The sequence below is a fragment of the Triplophysa rosa genome, linkage group LG17 (genome assembly GCF_024868665.1).
Source record: "Triplophysa rosa linkage group LG17, Trosa_1v2, whole genome shotgun sequence".
Lineage (NCBI taxonomy): Eukaryota > Metazoa > Chordata > Actinopteri > Cypriniformes > Nemacheilidae > Triplophysa > Triplophysa rosa.
The window spans coordinates 22,759,728-22,779,417 of NC_079906.1; the positions used below are offsets into that span (position 1 = coordinate 22,759,728).

General features: G+C 39.3%; 1 protein-coding gene across 1 annotated transcript in view; it reads left to right on the forward strand.

Annotated features, from left to right (window-relative positions):
- Nucleotides 1–17,136, forward strand: part of pi4kab (phosphatidylinositol 4-kinase, catalytic, alpha b) — a 40,584-nt gene extending 23,448 nt beyond the window's left edge. Inside the window, exons 23-55 of the mRNA XM_057356000.1 lie at nucleotides 133–215; nucleotides 857–927; nucleotides 1,006–1,130; nucleotides 1,471–1,552; nucleotides 1,646–1,729; nucleotides 1,809–1,898; nucleotides 1,979–2,098; nucleotides 3,334–3,426; nucleotides 4,117–4,273; nucleotides 4,347–4,474; nucleotides 4,555–4,713; nucleotides 5,233–5,384; nucleotides 5,507–5,614; nucleotides 5,728–5,855; nucleotides 6,845–7,003; nucleotides 7,104–7,183; nucleotides 7,280–7,479; nucleotides 7,561–7,651; nucleotides 8,555–8,722; nucleotides 8,807–8,860; nucleotides 10,495–10,615; nucleotides 10,687–10,816; nucleotides 10,919–10,989; nucleotides 11,080–11,152; nucleotides 11,235–11,305; nucleotides 11,820–11,926; nucleotides 12,606–12,710; nucleotides 12,913–13,038; nucleotides 13,119–13,239; nucleotides 13,438–13,597; nucleotides 13,677–13,766; nucleotides 13,942–14,025; nucleotides 14,144–17,136. Coding sequence (XP_057211983.1) covers nucleotides 133–215; nucleotides 857–927; nucleotides 1,006–1,130; nucleotides 1,471–1,552; nucleotides 1,646–1,729; nucleotides 1,809–1,898; nucleotides 1,979–2,098; nucleotides 3,334–3,426; nucleotides 4,117–4,273; nucleotides 4,347–4,474; nucleotides 4,555–4,713; nucleotides 5,233–5,384; nucleotides 5,507–5,614; nucleotides 5,728–5,855; nucleotides 6,845–7,003; nucleotides 7,104–7,183; nucleotides 7,280–7,479; nucleotides 7,561–7,651; nucleotides 8,555–8,722; nucleotides 8,807–8,860; nucleotides 10,495–10,615; nucleotides 10,687–10,816; nucleotides 10,919–10,989; nucleotides 11,080–11,152; nucleotides 11,235–11,305; nucleotides 11,820–11,926; nucleotides 12,606–12,710; nucleotides 12,913–13,038; nucleotides 13,119–13,239; nucleotides 13,438–13,597; nucleotides 13,677–13,766; nucleotides 13,942–14,025; nucleotides 14,144–14,195 — 3,643 coding nt within the window. The 3' untranslated portion in view covers nucleotides 14,196–17,136. The remainder of the gene's footprint in view (nucleotides 1–132; nucleotides 216–856; nucleotides 928–1,005; nucleotides 1,131–1,470; nucleotides 1,553–1,645; nucleotides 1,730–1,808; nucleotides 1,899–1,978; nucleotides 2,099–3,333; nucleotides 3,427–4,116; nucleotides 4,274–4,346; nucleotides 4,475–4,554; nucleotides 4,714–5,232; nucleotides 5,385–5,506; nucleotides 5,615–5,727; nucleotides 5,856–6,844; nucleotides 7,004–7,103; nucleotides 7,184–7,279; nucleotides 7,480–7,560; nucleotides 7,652–8,554; nucleotides 8,723–8,806; nucleotides 8,861–10,494; nucleotides 10,616–10,686; nucleotides 10,817–10,918; nucleotides 10,990–11,079; nucleotides 11,153–11,234; nucleotides 11,306–11,819; nucleotides 11,927–12,605; nucleotides 12,711–12,912; nucleotides 13,039–13,118; nucleotides 13,240–13,437; nucleotides 13,598–13,676; nucleotides 13,767–13,941; nucleotides 14,026–14,143) is intronic.
- The last annotated feature ends 2,554 nt before the right edge of the window (nucleotides 17,137–19,690 follow it).

The following is a 19,690-nucleotide window of genomic DNA, read 5'->3' on the forward strand; positions in this document are numbered from 1 at the left end:
TCTCTCTCTGTCTCTCTCTCTCTCTCTCTCTCTCTCTCTGTCTCTCTCTGTCTCTCTCTCTCTCTCTCTCTCTCTCCCTCTCTGTCTCTCTCTCTTGCTCTCTCGCTCTCTATCGCTATCGCTCGCTCTCAGAATGTTGCACTCAAATGATGCCGACCGTTTCCAGGTGATGTTCAGGTATTTTGAGGACAAAGCCATCCAGAAAGACAAGTCAGGTCAGAAAACTGAAAATTTTGAAAACGTTTCTGTTCATTGAAATCAAAATTAATTAATCTTATATAGCAACATCAAAAATAAACAAATAAATTATAAAATGACCTAAATTACAAAATTGCTCAAAATAACCCCAACTAAAATTAACACAAAAAATAAAAATCTAAAAATAAAAGCTAGTTGAAAATATTTATAAAACTAAATGAAAAACTAAAATCAAAACTATAATAACTATGAGGCAATCATGACATTCTTTGTTCTTTAAATGATATTTAATTTAGATCTCAGTGTTTATGTGTTCTCATCCCATTAAAATGATCTAAATCTAATTAAGTGGTGAGCCGATTTTTTTAAACCTAATTTATTTATTTTTTGTTTATTTGATAAGTTGTTGTGTTTAAAAGTTGAAAATCAATAAATATATTCTTAAAAAAAGATCTAATATTTATAATTTTGTTTAATTGTTTATAGGTATACTCATTCTTAGTGAGCTCTGAATCATTGCATGATTCTGTGTAGTTACATTATTGGAAAAACTTCATACATAAAACAAGTAATGACACCCTCTCTCTTTGTGTCTCTCTCCCTCAACCACCCACACACACACGTGCACACACACACACATGCGCACACACACGTGCAGGTATGATGCAGTGTGTGATATGTGTGGGTGATAAAGTCTTTGAGGTTTTCCTGCAGATGATGGCTGAGAAGGTCAGTTTTTTCAGGTTCTCTCAGCCGTATGGATTAGTGATCATTGATTATTGATGATTGTACCGCTCGCTGTTTCAGCCCAAGACTAAAGAGCACGAGGAGGAGCTTGAGCGACACGCGCAGTTCCTATTGGTCAACTTTAACCACACCCACAAAAGGATCCGCAGGGTTGCAGACAAATATCTTTCTGGACTCGCTGAAACGTAAATGACTTGGATTTGCTCAGCCATGTTTGCGATTGCAGTGAGCTTTTCATTTAAAAGTACTGAATAAATGAATCTATATAAGGTCCATGTTATACTTAATGTGTAATGTATTCCCTTGGTTTGCTGGTCTTAGTTGTTTTTGTTGGTCTCGGCTGTTTTTGGCTGGTTCTGGTTTCTCTTCCAAAACCCCTTAAAAACCATTCAGCAAACCACTTTGACCAGGCTAGTCCCAGTTAACACACGCTGAGCCCAGTCAAGCAGCCTAGGCATGTTTTCAGATAGTTAGCTCTTAGCTTAGCAATATATTGACTTCTGCTTCTGTCCACGTCTCCTTCAGGTTTCCTCATCTCTTGTGGAGTGGAAGAGTTTTGAAGACCATGTTGGATATCTTACAGACTCTGTCTCTCTCTCTCAGCGCTGTGAGTCTCCATAACATCATACGTGACCGCAGTTAAACACATTTACACTTGTATGTCAGCCAAATAACACAATAGTCTGTTTCCCTCTGACAGGACATTCATAAAGATCAGCCTTACTACGACATCCCCGACACTCCGTACAGAATAACCGTCCCGGACACACATGAGGCCAGAGAGGTGAGACCAAACCAAGCCTTACCCGTGTCCTAGATGAACTGCGTCTGAGACCGGTCTAAGCCCTGTGTTTGTCATGTAGGGCATCGTGAAAGACTTTGCCGCCCGCTGTGGAGAGATCTTGAAAGAGGCCATGAAATGGGCTGCTTCGGTCACCAAGTCCCATCTTCAGGTGAGCACAACACACAACGCAGATCAAGAGTATTTTATAAGGAGCTACAGAGGAATACATCTGTTCTTTGTGTTTTGTAGGAGTATCTGAATAAACATCAGAACTGGATGCCGGGTTTGTCACAGCACACCGGTCTGGCGATGGCCACTGAAAGTATTCTCAGTTTCGCAGGATACAACCGTCAGAGCTCAACGCTCGGGGTGAGAAAGCACACGCGAGTCTCTGTTACTGCCCCCAAAACACCCATCATTCCTGTTACTGCCAAAAAAAACCCACACCTGTCATCGCTGTTACGGCCCAAACAATCCACGTGTCATCCTTTTTCTGGTTTGATGGATTTAGGGAACCCTAAACAACGCAAAAGAGGCATTTTGAGTATGTGTAAGTCCAATGTAGAGTAGAAAACGCTTCATGGCCGGCCGCCATCTGCACTTCCCGCTACTCAAACGCAGTAACGTGACGTCATGTGCAAACAACCTATCCTGCATTGAGAAGAACCGCCTACCTTATTAACATACGGACACAGATATACAGAAATAAATAAATGTAGAGATACAGAAATAAATGTAGCAGTACAAAAATGGTACAAAGTAAAAAAAAAAATTACGCATTTATGTATTCTTTTATTTATTGACTTAATTATTTATACATGTCTGCATGTATTTATTTATTTCTGCGTGAATTTATTTATTCATTTCTGCATATATTTATTTATTCATTTTTCGTCCTCCATACTGCATTTTACACATGAATAAGTTTTAGTAGCTGGTATATTTATTTAATATTTCATTTTTTTGTTTATTTGGTGAAAGAGAGTGTGGGAAACATGGATATTTATGTTGTTGTAGATACATTTCCCAAACTGTAGAGTGATAATACTTAGATCCTGTCATCGTCACACACGTGTGAATTTGCATTTGACAGAACATCTGTTATTGGTGTGTGTTATTAGTGTGTTATTAGTGTGTTATTAGTGTGTGTGTGGCTGATTTTGAGTGAAGTAACTAGTAACACTTCTTTAAGAGTGTTTGTAAGTGTCTATATTTGTTTATTTAATACTCATTTAAGGTTTAGGTTACGTTAGGTTAAAGCACGGTCACTTTATTCTTTAATTTTATTTTTGGCTTTAAACGTAATGCTGATGTGTGTGTTGTGCCATTTTATTTTTGTTTTGTGCTGTTTGTACTCCATCACATCTAACCTGCTGGCCTGTTAACTCATCTGTGTGTGTGCCTGATTGGCTGGTCATTGGGTTGGTGGGCGTGGTCTGCTATGTGTCCCTCCCCCTTCCTCCCAGGCAGCTTTTCCTTAGGTTTGTACAGTGGCACTCATTTCTTTTATTGTTGTGTTTATTAACGTTTTGATTGGTTGTACACTGATGTGACTGATGACACTGATGTGATGGTAGTGATGTTTGAGTTTTTATCATCTTCAGGTGACCCAGCTGACCGAAAGACCCACGTGTGTGAAGAAAGATTATTCCAACTTCATGGCATCTCTGAACCTGAGGAACCGCTACACTGGAGAAGTACAGACACTTCGTAGTGTTTATGATTTAATTTCATCTTTACCTTAAATAATTAACCACAAAAGTAAAAGAAACATACAAAAAAATGTTTTGCATAAAGAAAATATAAAGAAGTCTGAGAATCTGAGATAGTCTGAAAAAATGTGAAAAATACAGACACATCACAGCAATGAAAATGAGGATTTGTTTGTGCATTACAGTAATTTAAAAAGATTTTAGATCCGTTTTATTTCGACTTAATGTATTAAAGGGATACTTCACCCAAAATCCTGTCATCATTTACTCACCCTCAGGTGTTTCAAACCTGTATAAATGTCTTTGTTCTGCTGAACACAAATGGAGATATTTGGAAGAATGTCGGTAACCAAACAGATCTCATCCCCCATTCACTGCCATAGTAGAGAAAATAAACACTATGGGAGTCAATGGGGGATGAGATCTGTTTGTTTACTGACATTCTTACAAAATCTTCATTTGTTTTAGTAGAACAAAGACATTTATACAGGTTTGGAACAACCTGAGGGTGAGTAAGTGATGACAGAATTTTCATTTTTGAGTGAACTATCCCTTTAATAACTATATGTTTTTGCTAACATTTCTTTTGGAAATGAGACCTGGACATTAACTCGGACACTGTGTGTGTGTGTTTTGTGTATGTTATGTGATTTTCTTCTGTACGTGTGTGTGTAGGTGGCAGGGATGCTGCAGTTCGCTCAGGCGACACACAGCGAGTCAAATCTCAGTAAGCTGATGGTGTGTCAGATGTCTGAAGCTCTGAAGAAAAAAGACTCGGACGCTTTCACACAGAGCATGTTTAAAATGACAGCGCTCCTCATCAGCACTAAAGGTGACGCACATCCACACTAAACGTACAGATGATCTCTGAATGACAAACTCAAACGCTGTCTGTCTGTTGTCAGAGCTGGATCTTCACTTACTTCATCATCTGTGCTGGTCTCCTCTGAAGATGTTTGTGGAGCAGGGCATGGAGACGGCCATCGCATGCTGGGAGTGGCTGCTCGCCGCACGCGCCGGGATTGAAGTACAGGTGACGCTCCAGACGTGTGATTGACAGATACAGCAGTGTGATGTAAAACACCGAGCTCACGCCGATGTGTGTGTGTGTAGTTTATGCGTGAGATGGCAGGAGCGTGGCAGATGACTGTGGAGCTGAAGATGGGTCTCTTCTCAGAGATGGAACCGGAGGCGGACCCTTTAGCAGCGTCAGAGGAGCGTCAGCCTGTGCCCCGCCCACCTGACGTCACCCCACATTCTCTCTGGATTGAGGTCTGCATCACACAAACTACTTTTACTCTTGTTGTAGTATACAGCTAACATGCTTCTTAAAGTGTGCTCAAAACCTGGATAACCTTCTACAGCCAGAGCGCACAGGACTGTACACTGCGTTTATTCTGACATACTGCGTGCATACTGTTTCAGATACCAATTAAAAATAATACCTAATCACTTTAGTGTTTACTTTAGCAAACCGTTTTAAAATTCTGAGATATTGTAGTGTTTTTAAACCTTACCATGGTAAATATTCTAGTATACTACGGTATTTACAACAGTTTATTAATTCACTATAATAAATACCTGTACTACAGAATACTATAGTATGCATGACCAGAATGGGACATTAATATACTGTACTGTATTATACCACAGTTTACTAGAGTAAATATTAGTACAGTATATAGAATATAGTATAATAATATTCTACAGTATTGCTTATTGTGAGCGGCTTGTCATATGCATTAAAATAAACATGTAAACCTCGCATCATAATAAAGTGTGTTTGTGTAGTTTTTAGTGCAGAGATTTGAAATCGCCAAGTACAGCAGTGCGGATCAGGTGGAGATTTTCACGAGTCTAGTTCAGAGAGCTCTCTCCATCGGTGTCGGTGGACCCAAGAGCTGTCTGAACCGTCATGTAGCTGCTATAGGACCCAGATTCAGGTGCTGATTCACACACACATCATAGCACCTCTGCATCTGTGAATGATTGACAGCATTTATATGATCATTGATGCATTTCTTTAATGCTTGTGTTTATATGTGCTCACTACACTGTGTTTCAGGCTCTTGACTCTGGCTCTAACTCTTCTGCATGCTGATGTTGTGACAAACGCCACCATCCGTAATGTCCTCAGAGAGAAAATCTACTCCACAGCCTTTGATTACTTCAGGTGAACAAACACAAACGCACAACAATAAATAATGAAGGAATATATTTAGTTTTAGATCAGTTAATGTTGTGTGTGTGTGTGTGTGTGTGTGTGTGTGTGTGTGTGTGTGTCAGTGTGGCCCCGCGGTTCCCCACACAGCCAGACAAGCGTCTGCGTGAGGACATCAGTATTATTATAAAGTTTTACGCGTGTCTGCTGTCAGATAAGAAATATCTCACTGCTACACAACTCGTACCACCAGGTAACAACTCCTCTTCATTCAACTAAAGATTCTATTAAACCACATGAACATAATACTTGTATACTCTAGTATTATTTAGTATATTTACTATAGTAAATGGATAAACTGCAGTATTTACTATAGTAAACTGTAGTGAATTGTAGTATACTACTAACGATAGGCTCTAGCAAATACTGTAGTATATGTCATAATAAACTAGTAAGTTGTAGTGTACTATAATATTTGTAGTATTATAAAAAATAGTGAATTGATAGGCTCTAGTAAATACTGTAGTGTACTATAGTATATGCCATAATAAACTGTAGTAAATTACAGTATACTATAGTATTTGCAGTATTATATGTATAGTGATCTGATACGCTCTAGTAAATACTGTAGTATACTTTATTATGACATAATAAACAAGTAAATTATAGTATACTATAGTATTTGCAGTATTATATCTATTGTGATCTGATACGCTCTAGTAAATACTGTAGTGTACTATAGTATATGACATAATAAACAAGTAAATTATAGTATACTATAGTATTTGCAGTATTATATGTATAGTGATCTGATACGCTCTAGTAAATACTGTAGTATACTTTATTATGACATAATAAACAAGTAAATTATAGTATACTATAGTATTTGTAGTATTATATCTATAGTGAATAGATAAACTGTAGTAAAATCGCAGTGTACTAAAGTATTTATTATAGTAAACTGATATGCTCTAGTAAATACTGTAGTGTACTATGTAGTGTAGTGTATATACTATAGTAAATGGGAGTATACAAAAGTGTTGCTGTAGAATTAACTGTAGTATTTGGTTAAACTAGTGTAAATGCTGCATTATACTTTAATATTTACTATAGTAAGGTTCAAAAACCCTGTAGTATGTAGGAATTTTACTATAGTTCACTACAGTGTTTTCCTGTGAAAATAGTCATATGTGTAAAGTGTAGTTGTGTTTGTGATGCTGATGTCGTGTGTGTCGGTGTCAGATCCTCAGGATGTGTCTGTGCACAGTCTGTCTGTGATGGCGGTCACTGACTCCAGGAGCGGTCTGGACGCGGCCGTGGGCTCCAGACAGACGGTCACGCAGGGCTGGATCAACACATACCCGCTGTCCAGTGGAGTCTCCACACTCTCCAAAAAATCAGGTTCTCTCACACACACACACAGATCTTACGTTCTCTCCCTTTTCTCCCCGATGATGCTGTGGAATGATATTGTACAAGATGATTAAACTCTCTCTCTCAGGTCTGTCGAAGAAGACAAACAGAGGAACACAGCTGCATAAGTACTTCATGAAGCGCAGAACACTGCTTCTAGCTCTGCTGGTGAGATATAATCTCATGTGATCTCATGAATGTCTTTACAGGACAAGCGATTTAAGGCATCATTCAGACAGATGTGTTTGTGTTGTGTGCGTGTAGGCGAGTGAGGTGGAGCGTTTGACCACATGGTACAGTCCTCTGGGCAGTCAGGAGCTTCAGATATCCGCTGAACAGTCTGTGGAGACCAGCATCGCCAACTGGAGATCCAAATACATCAGTCTGACCGAGAAACAGTGGAAAGACAACGTGAACCTCGCCTGGAGCATCGCACCTTACCTCGCCCTACAGCTGCCTGCCAGGTGTGTGTGTGCGTGTGTGATGACATCATCTGTGTCCTCTCTCATCAGATCACATGTTCTTTATGATGTCCTGTTTTAAAGGTTCAAGAACACAGAAGCCATTTTTTCAGAGGTGACACGTTTGGTTCGTCTTTATCCGGGAGCGGTCAGCGATATTCCTGAAGCTGTGAAGGTAAAACCTGCAACAATATAAATACTTCAAATATCAAAATATTACATCGTATTCAGATACACACGATTTAGGGGCGATTCACATTTCGCGTCTTTTGCGCAAATAGGGAGCCGCATGGAAATATTTCAACTTTTCAGAGTGTTGCTCGCGCACCGCGGGTGATTTGACTAGAGAAAGCAGTGCGGCTCGCGTTTTCCGTGCGGTTTTAGACGCAAAATGTGAATCGCTCCTAATTCAACATGCATAGAATGTGACGTTGTGCAAGACATCAGTTTAGTCATGTCTGAAAATCTTATTAAAGTCCCAGTGAAATAAAAAATGACCATTCCTATTTTCACATGAAATATTGCAGTGTTTATTGTAAATTGTTCAACGTGGGTCGTTCTCTTTTTAAATTTTGTGTGGCCTCATAATCTTCAGTTAAAATCTGAAAATGCACTTCAGTCCTGTAATGACGATCCATCTTAAATGACGTATGTTAGACGGCTTGGGCGGAGCATCCGTTAACTCCTCCCCTTCACCTGTCAGTCTGCTGCCAGTTTCATTTCAAAATGCAACGGCTGTTTTTATCCATCCAATCAAATCACAGAGAAAGACGAAAGCCACGCCCACTATTTTTCTCATTAGAAATTCCATTTCACTCGGAAATGTGTCAAAATACGGAAGTAAAGACGAATGGCAACTTCCGGTTCACTGGGACTTTAAAGGGTCACGTCTTATTTTTATCTTTTTGTTCATTGGGAAAATCTGAGGAATGATATTTGATAAATATTTTCTAGTTGAATGATTGACAGCAGTTTAAAGTATTGTCTATCACATTCAGGATTGTTATAATGTGTGTTATTCAGACTTTGATCTTCACGGCTAATAACTGTAATTGTGTGTATTTGTGTTGTTCTTCAGTTCTTAGTGACGTGGCACACTATAGATGCCGATTCTCCAGAGTTGAGTCATATCTTATGCTGGGCTCCGGCCGACCCCCCCACAGGCCTGTCGTATTTCTCCAGCATGTATCCACCGCACCCGCTGACCGCACAATACGCTGTTAAAGTCCTGCGCTCGTTCCCACCGGTGCGGTCACACTAGAACACGCTCGCTGTTAAAGTTCTTTATCAGAGACGATGTTCAATGTGTCATTCATGTGTCTTTCAACAGGACGCTATTCTCTTCTACATTCCTCAGATCGTTCAGGCTCTGCGCTATGACAAGGTATTTCAGTCCCGATCCACTGCAAACTCACATTCTGCTCCGTTCTGACCATCCATCCAATCAACAAAATCACACGTCACAATGGAGATGTCAAATGGACTGTAAATGTCGTTTATAGTTAACTTCAACAGAGTTCTTCTCCCAAATATGAACATTCGGTCATCATTTACTCGCCCTCATGCCATCCAGTAGCGCTTGCACTCGAAAAAGATGAGTTCCCTGCCATCACGCCGCACAAGCACCAGGACTTGAGAGAGAATTATTTATAAAAGAAACTTTAGTTTCAAGAGAGGGGGCAAACAAACCCTGTAAGAGTTATTTTAAATAGAAATATTTGCCACCATGGCATTAAACGCAACGTTATGAGATCGCTGGATAAAGGAAATCTTCTCCGAGCTTTTTTTGAGCACTCAGAATGGTATAAGTGTGGTAATGGGGGTAAGTGGGAACACATGCTATTCGAATTATTTAGGCAGGAATATTTTCTCCACGGAATAATAAACTTTAGACAACATTTTTCATCTTTAACATTAGATCTTTTTCTTGTAACAAAATTACGCTCGAAATGTTTGCTCATTTCTTTTAACAAATAATCCATAAACAATTAAACAGCACTATGACAAACCCGCTTATATTTAACGTAGTTTTATGAATAAAATCGAATAAGAATGATATTACATAATATAAGCATTACAACACAAAATCAAATAATTGTTGTTTTAATAAATACACAATAACAATAAAACAAAGACAAATTCCCTGATGTTAAATGAACAAAATACTAACAAACCGTCTCTTGCCCTTTTGTCTCCGCCATCGTCTTGACTCGCCTTTAATAAGAAGCGGCTTAATTCATCTGTAGCGTCCGACTGAACTAAATTTATTTTATTTCTACAAAAATAATCTTTTAGTGATTGTAAAATAGTTCTGTTTAAACAAATAAAATACAGGGTGGATAGAATTTGTTTAATACGCTAGTGGCCGACATATAAAAATGTGAAATACAGTGATTATTAAACAAATGTTAGGCCTCCAACTGTTTCTTTGAAATGGACCTCCGGATTGCAACGGCCGCCCCTGATGACATCCCTTATTTTCTTCAGTGAAACCTGGTCAAATGTTATATTGAAAGCACAAACATCAATCATGAAAGTAATCCAAATGACTGTGTGTCAATAAACATCTTTTGAAGTGAAACCACACATTCGTGAGAGAAAACTATTCATTCTTTGAGTGTATATAGCGGTCAAGGTCTCACATAATCATGGTAATATACACATCAGTGTCGGGGATTGTTTAAGTTTTAGTTCACTTTCTTCTGATAACTTGTGTGATGTGAACTACTAAACGTGTGTGTGGGAAGGGTAAACCCTACGGTATGGGGACAAAATGTCCCCACAAAGATGGCAATATCCAAAACCCTTGTCCTTGTGGGGACATTTTTTGGTCCCCATGAGGAAACGAGCTTATAAATCACACAGAATGAACTTTTGTGAAAATGTAAAAGAGCAGACAGTTGTGTGTGATTGTTAGGGTTAGGGGGAGGGAATATGAGATACAGTTTGTACAGTATAAAAACCATTGCGTCTATGGAATGTCCCCATAAAACATGGAAACCCAACATGTGTGTGTAGATGGGATATGTGCGAGAATACATCTTGTGGGCGGCTCAGACGTCTCAGCTTCTCGCACATCAGTTCATCTGGAACATGAAGACCAACATCTACACGGATGAGGAGGGACATCAGAAAGATGGTGAGTAAAACTCCTCCTCAGCTCTCCTGTCAGTGCTTTACCGCGGTATTCATGTCGTGTTTGTTTTCTAGCTGACATTGGGGATCTTCTGGAGCAGATGGTTGAGGAGATCATCGGTTCTCTGTCCGGTCCGGCCAAATATTTCTACCTGCGAGAGTTTGACTTCTTCAATAAGATCACCAATGTCTCCGCCATTATAAAGTACACGAAAACCCCCGTCTGACATCACTGACCACAGTCCGTATTTAGTTGATATAGAAGTTGATCAAGTTTAATGTCTATAAATTTGTATTGATCCATCAGACCCATTCCTAAAGGAGACGCGCGCAGGAGAGCGTGTCTGAGAGCTCTGTCTGACATCAAAGTCCAGCCAGGTTATAAAAAACATCTCGTCATAACCACAACAATCTGAACTTATGACAACTTTAAATATTGATTCTGAAACATTCTTGATGATGTTTTAGGCTGTTATCTGCCCAGTAACCCGGAGGCGATAGTCTTAGACATTGACTATAAATCCGGGACACCAATGCAGAGGTGGAGTGAACATTAAACATCATCATCATCTTTGACAGCTGACGTCTGTCTGATGCCTTTCACTTTGTGTTTGTCGTTTCAGTGCCGCTAAAGCGCCGTATCTGGCCAAATTTAAGGTGAAGCGCTGTGGAGTGAGTGAGCTGGAGAAAGAAGGTACAAACCCACTCCCTTCACGTCCCTGTGAACGTCAAACGATATGTTGATCTTAAACTTTCTGATACAAATGAAACCGCTCTGTCGCCATCTGTGGTTGAATCCAACACTTTTCTCCTGTGTGGATGGTTCGAGGTTCACGTGTGGTTGTCGTGATCATTGCATGATGTAAAACCTGAAAAATCTACTTTACAATAGTCAATCTGAGTACACCATGAGCGATTAATTTTTTTAAATAACAACTCTAGTTTGCATCCAGTACAGTATATAAACATCAAAATATTACCGCTGTTTGTTTGGAGCTGAATTGATTGGATTGTATTCGTTCATCAGCGTTTCCAATTAACCCAAATGTACAGTACGAGGTCCGAATACTTGACACTGATGTCTGAATCAAGTACACTGTAAAAAGAAAACTGAGATAAACCCAGGGTACTATAACCTTGAATTCACTGTCACGTTACAAACACATGTATGGTGACACTCTTGAATGTTTTGTGCTGTGTTTGTGTAGGTTTGCTGTGTCGAACAGATTCACTGGATGAAGCTGGCAGTGATGAAGAAGCGCAGAAGATCTGTTGGCAGGCGGCCATCTTTAAAGTAGGAGACGACTGCAGACAGGTGTGTGTGTGTGTGTGCGCACTTCCATTTCATTCATTTCTTATTAACTCGTATAGATCCTCTCCTAAAATCTGATTGGATGAGCCACATTCAAAGTAGTGAATAAACATTCACCTGTGACCTCACATCAGTTTGCTTAGCTATTGTAAACAGCTTCCTATTGACTATATTATTTGCTGAATGGAAATCATTTTTGCTTTCTACTAGGTTGCAAACTTCACTTGGCACTTAAAGTCCCTGTGAACCGGAAGTTGCGATCGTTTTTACTTCCGCATTTTGACGCACTTCCGAGTGAAATAGAATTTCTAATGAAAAAAGTGGGTGTGGCTTTCGTCTTTCTCTGCGATTTGATTGGATGTATAAAAACAGCCGTTGCATTTTGAAATGGAACTGGCAGCCGACTGACAGGTGAAGGGGAGGAGTTAACGGATGCTCCGCCCAAGCCGTCTAACATACATCATTTAAGATGGATCGTCATGACAGGACTGAAGTGCATTTTCAGATTTTAATTGAAGATTATGAGGCCACACAAATTTTAAAAAGAGAACGACACACATTGATCAACTATTTACAATAAACTCTGCAATATTTCATGAAAAAATAGGAATTGTCATTTTTAATTTCACTGGGACTTTAACCGTGGTAAAATGACAGTATTGTGTTGTGTTTCTCTCTGTAGGACATGTTGGCTCTACAGATCATTGGTTTGTTTAAGAACATCTTTCAGCTGGTGGGGTTGGATCTCTTCGTGTTTCCATACAGGGTCGTTGCGACGGCACCAGGAGTGAGTTTGACTTTTCTGTCGAAATATCTGTGGAAGTCTGTATGCCTGTCAGCTTTGTTTCTAGTTAGTGAATGATAGTAAAGTTACTTTACTGTTCTGTGAGGAGCAGAAGAGTCTCTCATGTGTGACAGCAGCAGCAGCTTAAACAGATTTGTACATAGAACAAGTGATCATGTGGTTGTATGTTGTGTTTATACGGCAGTGTGGAGTTATTGAATGTATTCCAGACTGTAAATCCAGAGATCAGCTCGGCCGACAGACAGATTTTGGAATGTACGATTATTTCCGCAACCAATACGGAGATGAATCCACACTGGCATTCCAGAAGGTGAGACAAACCACATGCTATCATCAACATGGATGAAAGATGTTTCGCTTGCTCACTCACTCTCGGTCTGTCTGTCTCAGGCGAGGTATAACTTCATCAGGAGTATGGCTGCGTACAGTCTGTTGCTCTTTCTGCTTCAGATTAAAGACAGACACAATGGCAACATCATGTTAGACCGACAGGGACATCTCATCCACATCGGTGAGATCCCACAAACACACACTGATGTGCTCTGTGCACATCTGTAAAACCTCCAAACCTCTTGTCTTTGATGTTATTTTAATATCCAACAAATACAATTCAAGCTAATCAATTAGCAAAAATGATCTTTAAAACTTAACAAGGCAAATTGCATCAGATGTCGATTATGATTGGCTCTCGTGTGTTTGTCCTCTTCAGATTTCGGCTTCATGTTTGAAAGTTCTCCGGGTGGGAATCTGGGCTGGGAGCCGGACATCAAACTGACGGATGAGATGGTGATGATCATGGGAGGGAAGATGGAGGCCACGCCATTCAAATGGTTCATGGAGATGTGTGTGCGCGGGTACCTGGCCGTCAGGTGACGTGTGTGTGTTTTGTTGTCACACAGTGTTAATGTGTCAGAACTGGACACTGAATTTATTTAAATCACGCTGCAGGCCGTATATGGATGCTGTGGTTGCCTTGGTAACACTGATGTTGGATACAGGACTGCCCTGCTTCCGCGGTCAGACCATCAAACTGCTGAAGTGAGTTTACAGCAACAAATCTCTGCTATACATTCAGACGTATAGAAATGTCATGCATTGGCATTTAAACTTCAGGTATAAAGTACTGTAAACATTGTTTCTTGTTTTTAAGACAATATTTAGCAGTAAAATAAAGAATAAAGTAATAAATTACAAAAACATTTTTTTATTTCAGGCAGCGTTTTAATCCTGGAGTGAGTGAGAAAGAAGCAGCAGCTTTTATCATCAAAGTCATACAGAACTGCTTTCTGAGTAGCAGGTCAGTCTCTCTCTCTCACACCCACACAAATTTAGTTTCTTATATTTTAAATGTTTAAATATAATTAATGATATAATATATAATGTAGTAAGAAACAAAAATGAAATATATGTTTCAGGAGCAAAACATATGATATGATCCAGTACTATCAAAACCAGATTCCATACTGAAGACCAGACGACACAGTGTGTGTGTGTGTGTGTGTGTGTGTGTGTGTGTGTGTGTGTGTGCGCGTGTGTGTGTGTTTGCAGCATTCATTTATAATATCAGCATTTGCTAATATGCGAGATGTGTATTTTGTTCTCAGTTTTATTTGTTTTGCTGCATGACTACAATTCTGTCATAAGCTAAAAATGACCATACTCAGAGCAGATCTACTGGAGGGGCATTGGGTCATCGGCGGGGGGCACTGCCGTTTGAGAAATATTTTGACGCAGTGGCGACAGTATAGTCAAGTCCAACACAGCAGAAATGCTATAAAAAACTAAACACGTTTTTTTTTTTTATTAATTAATATTATTTGCTAATTTCGTTTATTCTTGTTGTTGTTAATTTCCATATCATGTCACTTAGTCGAGGCTATGTGGTAGCCCTATGCACACACAGTTTAGTCAGTCACACACACGAAGACGATAATAAAAGGCAGAAAGGGGTAAAGTTATGCCCTCTCTCTACTCCAGCACACAGCGGAGGGCTGTAGTGGAGGCTAAACGCAAATAAATGCAGTTTACCCATCTCTGACATGTGTTACCCTTTTGTTAATCCGCCTCTCCGATCGCGGTTAATGTTAGCTGCAACAGTTTGCTCTGGTCCATTTCTCACAATGATGAGCCGACAAAGTTGTTACGAAGCACGTTGTTTCATCTCGTCAGCGAGAGCTCCATCCATCACTACACCATTTGACAATCACTTGAACTCCCGGGTGGTTTGACGAACTTATAAAGAAAACAACAAAACCTCTAAAGCAGCTTACTCTCCTTTTCTCCGTCTGCTACTTTTCTCTCACATACGTGAATTAGGGTTGTCACGGTCCCATAATCATGTTTTACGATACTATACCAGCTGATGTATCTCGATACCAAGTAGTATCACGATGCTGTGCCATGTTCATAATTCAAATCTATACAAAAAACACAGATTTAGATGAAACATTTTGTATTTACTGTAGTAAACTGTATTATACTTTGCACTAGAATATGTTGTTGTATTAACTGTAGTAATTGGATAAACTGTAGCAAATACTGTAGTATACTTAAATATTTACAATGGTAAGACACTAGTGTCTATGGGCTTTACTAGTTTACTGTAGTAAATACTAAAGTACACTAGATCATTTTTCACGTGGGAACTAATTCAAATGTTGGACAAATTTCATAGATACAGCGGTCTTTATAAAGGGAAATATTAGGCTTATTTTAAATGCAGAAGTAAAACGGCCAGTAGGGGGCGTCAATTTCCCACTGAGTTAGTGAATCATTTAACCAACTCGTTCAAATCGCCAATTTGAATCATCAACTCGTCCGAGTCATTCAAAACACACATTCATTTAGGAGATAAACACCGCAAAAAGGCAGATGTACGTGTTCAAATAAATATTAATGCGCATATGCAACATTAACTACGGTACTACGATACTACCGTTTCAAAAATAGAGAGGCATCGCGGGTATTTTGAAGCTTTAGCATCGCGATGCTACCGTTGCACCGTGCAACCCTAACGTGAATACCCTGCACCCGCACTACTTTTCCCATCATTCAGTACGGCCAGGACTACAAACCCCATGCTTCTTAAAGGGACAATGCCCATATTCCCGCAACACATGTCAGAAATAGTTTACCACCTCTCAGCAGTTTATGCACTTCCAGAAAACAATTAAGTAGGCCTACCACTGGTTATAAACATTAGACAACACCAGCCTCCACCATCATCAAAAACACCCCTGGACAACATATAAGTAACAGGACAGGACCGCTGACATAACTGAGGCACGCATTCAGGCAGCAAGTAGCCTATTGGACAAGCCACGAACTTGAAATGGATTCTGCGCGCTGCAAATCAAATGTAACAAGTTCACTCAGCAACCAATAAGCATTGACCAATGATGACCAAGCCTAGTAACGTCATGAACAACCAAAGTTATGCGTTTTCCCCGTTCATTTCATTTTATTTCATTTAAGTTACAGTTTGCACATTTAATATTAAAAGAATAACTAAAAGGGATATTTTTTGGGCCACGCCATGGCCTTTTTAAGGAGGGGCATCAATGACCGCTAGGGGGGCACGGCCCACCGCGCCGGCGCTGTCCATACTGCAAAAAAGTGTAAATGAAACTCTGCAGCAGTTTGAAAATGAGATTTCTGAATAGAATTAAATCAAAGTGAACAGTGTGGACATGACGGAAAGTATGAGTTTGAATTGTTTAAGCACATAAACTTTGTTTTGCAAATGTGTCATGACCTTGGTTGGACTACTTTATTTTATTAAGCTTAACAAATCTTGCTGTGAACAAATGTTGTATGGACAAAAGGATACATCTTGTTTGAATCAAGTTTCGATTGATTTTTGTTTATTTGTTCACAGATTTTAGGAAGCTTAAATGTTTAATATTATGTGAATGTTGATAAGACTTACACAATGTTTTTAATCTGTGGGTTAAATGACATCTGACCAATCAAAGCTGTTTTTTCTGCTTATGTTTTTATGTTTATGTTACTTGGTTGTGCTGTAAAACAATACTTTTTGCACGCTTGCTTGTTTGTATTGTTACTTTTGAAATGCATGTTCTGTAAAACTGAATTTAGTAAATGTCTACAATATTTCTCCACATGTACACATGCTTATTTACTGAAATATACAATCCAAAACTGGACCTGTGATCCTCTCAATGAGGACTTAACCCTGAAACCCTGCAAAAATGTTTTGTTCCATCTAATGGCTGTTGTAAATGGTGAATATCTGAATATGATCATGATCAATAATCTAAATATGTTCATCCCGCAAAAACTAAGCATCAAAGTGTCCATTCTGAGAGATTATCTCTGAATCATTCTGAATAGAATAAAAACAAAGTGAACTCTGTGGACATGATGGAAAGTCTTTGTTTGCGTCATTTGTGTACTGAACCTTTGTTTTGCAAATGTGTCGTGACTGTGGTTGGACTAGACCTTACAGATCAGTTTGGTTTGCTTGTCAGAAATCTGAAAGAAAAGATTCCTGCATCATAAGATAACATTTGTTTTATTATATGTGATGATTCATTAGCCTGTACTGAACCATATACAATTGTGTATAGAGAGCCTTCATCTTTACAATTGAACTACTCTTTGTTCCAATATTGTACTGTTATGACCCACACCCAAGTTCTGTACCTTGATTTGGAGAGATTGCAAATTAACTTTAAAACATATTTTGTCCATTTTTATTTATATTTAAACACTGTTAATGACGTGTTCATCACGAAAGAGAATCATTTTAAAAACTGCATGAAGTGAGACTTTAACGGAGTAAAACAACCGTAAAGTAAATGTATACATTTTCAGATACTGAATATACTGTATATAATTACATAAATCTGAATTACCAGTATACCTAAGACAGCGGGGTGGACACACTAAGGTAAAATTTGTCGCTACATTATATGTAAATGGAATTTAGCAAAATACTTCAGAATTTATAGTGATTAATTCCCACTTTCTTCCTCCTCGTAATTTTTTGATGAAAATTGCCTAACAGAGTGGACATGCTTGTACTTGTTATAGAATTGTATGTATGACCCATAACACCCTCCCTGTTCATCTGTCTAACCCAGAATGTCATATGATGACATTGCTATTGTTTCCTGAAAAGATGATACAAATATTTTGTCTTGTTTTATTTATTTTAAATTAAGTAAAGTTTCATTCTACACTCACCTAAAGGATTATTAGGAACACCTGTTCAATTTCTCATTAATGCAATTATCTAATCAACCAATCACATGGCAGTTGCTTCAATGCATTTAGGGGTGTGGTCCTGGTCAAGACAATCTCCTGAACTCCAAACTGAATGTCAGAATGGGAAAGAAAGGTGATTTAAGCAATTTTGAGCGTGGCATGGTTGTTGGTGCCAGACGGGCCGGTCTGAGTATTTCACAATCTGCTCAGTTACTGGGATTTTCACGCACAACCATTTCTAGGGTTTACAAAGAATGGTGTGAAAAGGGAAAAACATCCAGTATGCGGCAGTCCTGTGGGCGAAAATGCCTTGTTGATGCTAGAGGTCAGAGGAGAATGGGCCGACTGATTCAAGCTGATAGAAGAGCAACTTTGACTGAAATAACCACTCGTTACAACCGAGGTATGCAGCAAAGCATTTGTGAAGCCACAACACGCACAACCTTGAGGCAGATGGGCTACAACAGCAGAAGACCCCACCGGGTACCACTCATCTCCACTACAAATAGGAAAAAGAGGCTACAATTTGCACGAGCTCACCAAAATTGGACAGTTGAAGACTGGAAAAATGTTGCCTGGTCTGATGAGTCTCGATTTCTGTTGAGACATTCAAATGGTAGAGTCAGAATTTGGCGTAAACAGAATGAGAACATGGATCCATCATGCCTTGTTACCACTGTGCAGGCTGGTGGTGGTGGTGTAATGGTGTGGGGGATGTTTTCTTGGCACACTTTAGGCCCCTTAGTGCCAATTGGGCATCGTTTAAATGCCACGGCCTACCTGAGCATTGTTTCTGACCATGTCCATCCCTTTATGACCACCATGTACCCATCCTCTAATGGCTACTTCCAGCAGGATAATGCACCATGTCACAAAGCTCGAATCATTTCAAATTGGTTTCTTGAACATGACAATGAGTTCACTGTACTAGAATGGCCCCCACAGTCACCAGATCTCAACCCGATAGAACATCTTTGGGATGTGGTGGAACGGGAGCTTCGTGCCCTGGATGTGCATCCCACAAATCTCCATCAACTGCAAGATGCTATCCTATCAATATGGGCCAACATTTCTAAAGAATGCTTTCAGCACCTTGTTGAATCAATGCCACGTAGAATTAAGGCAGTTCTGAAGGCGAAAGGGGGTCAAACACCGTATTAGTATGGTGTTCCTAATAATCCTTTAGGTGAGTGTATATCTGGCAATGATGTGTGAGTCAAACAACATTTAATATAAAATGAAACGTAGGCAGTGAAAACAAATATTCTGTGCCAAGGAAAAACAAAGATCTCTTGAATGTTCCCTAAATGTAAATTGAAAGTCAAATTGTTGGTCTACAAACCCCTACTAGAATTTTCTACCACTTGACATCATATCAGAATCAGAAGAGCTTTACTACACACACAAGGATGTTTTTTTCTTTGGTGTTGGAAGCTTCTAGTACAGACATTCAACACAATGACAATGCAAATATAATAAGATTTACAGTCTGAAGGATATGGCCTGAGTGTCCTGAAGACTGTTCATTGGATGGATACCTGGCCAATGAACATCCGACACTTGTTTAGACACACCTCATTCATATGATATAAAATTGAGCTGTCACTTGCACTTTCCCCATTTGAGTCTCTAGTCTGCGAAGAAAGAGCTGCCAGGTGTCCGGTCATATTTTCTGGAAGTCCGGATCATTCTTCAAGATGTCTCGCGGTTCACTTGAATCCACAGCAGTTAAC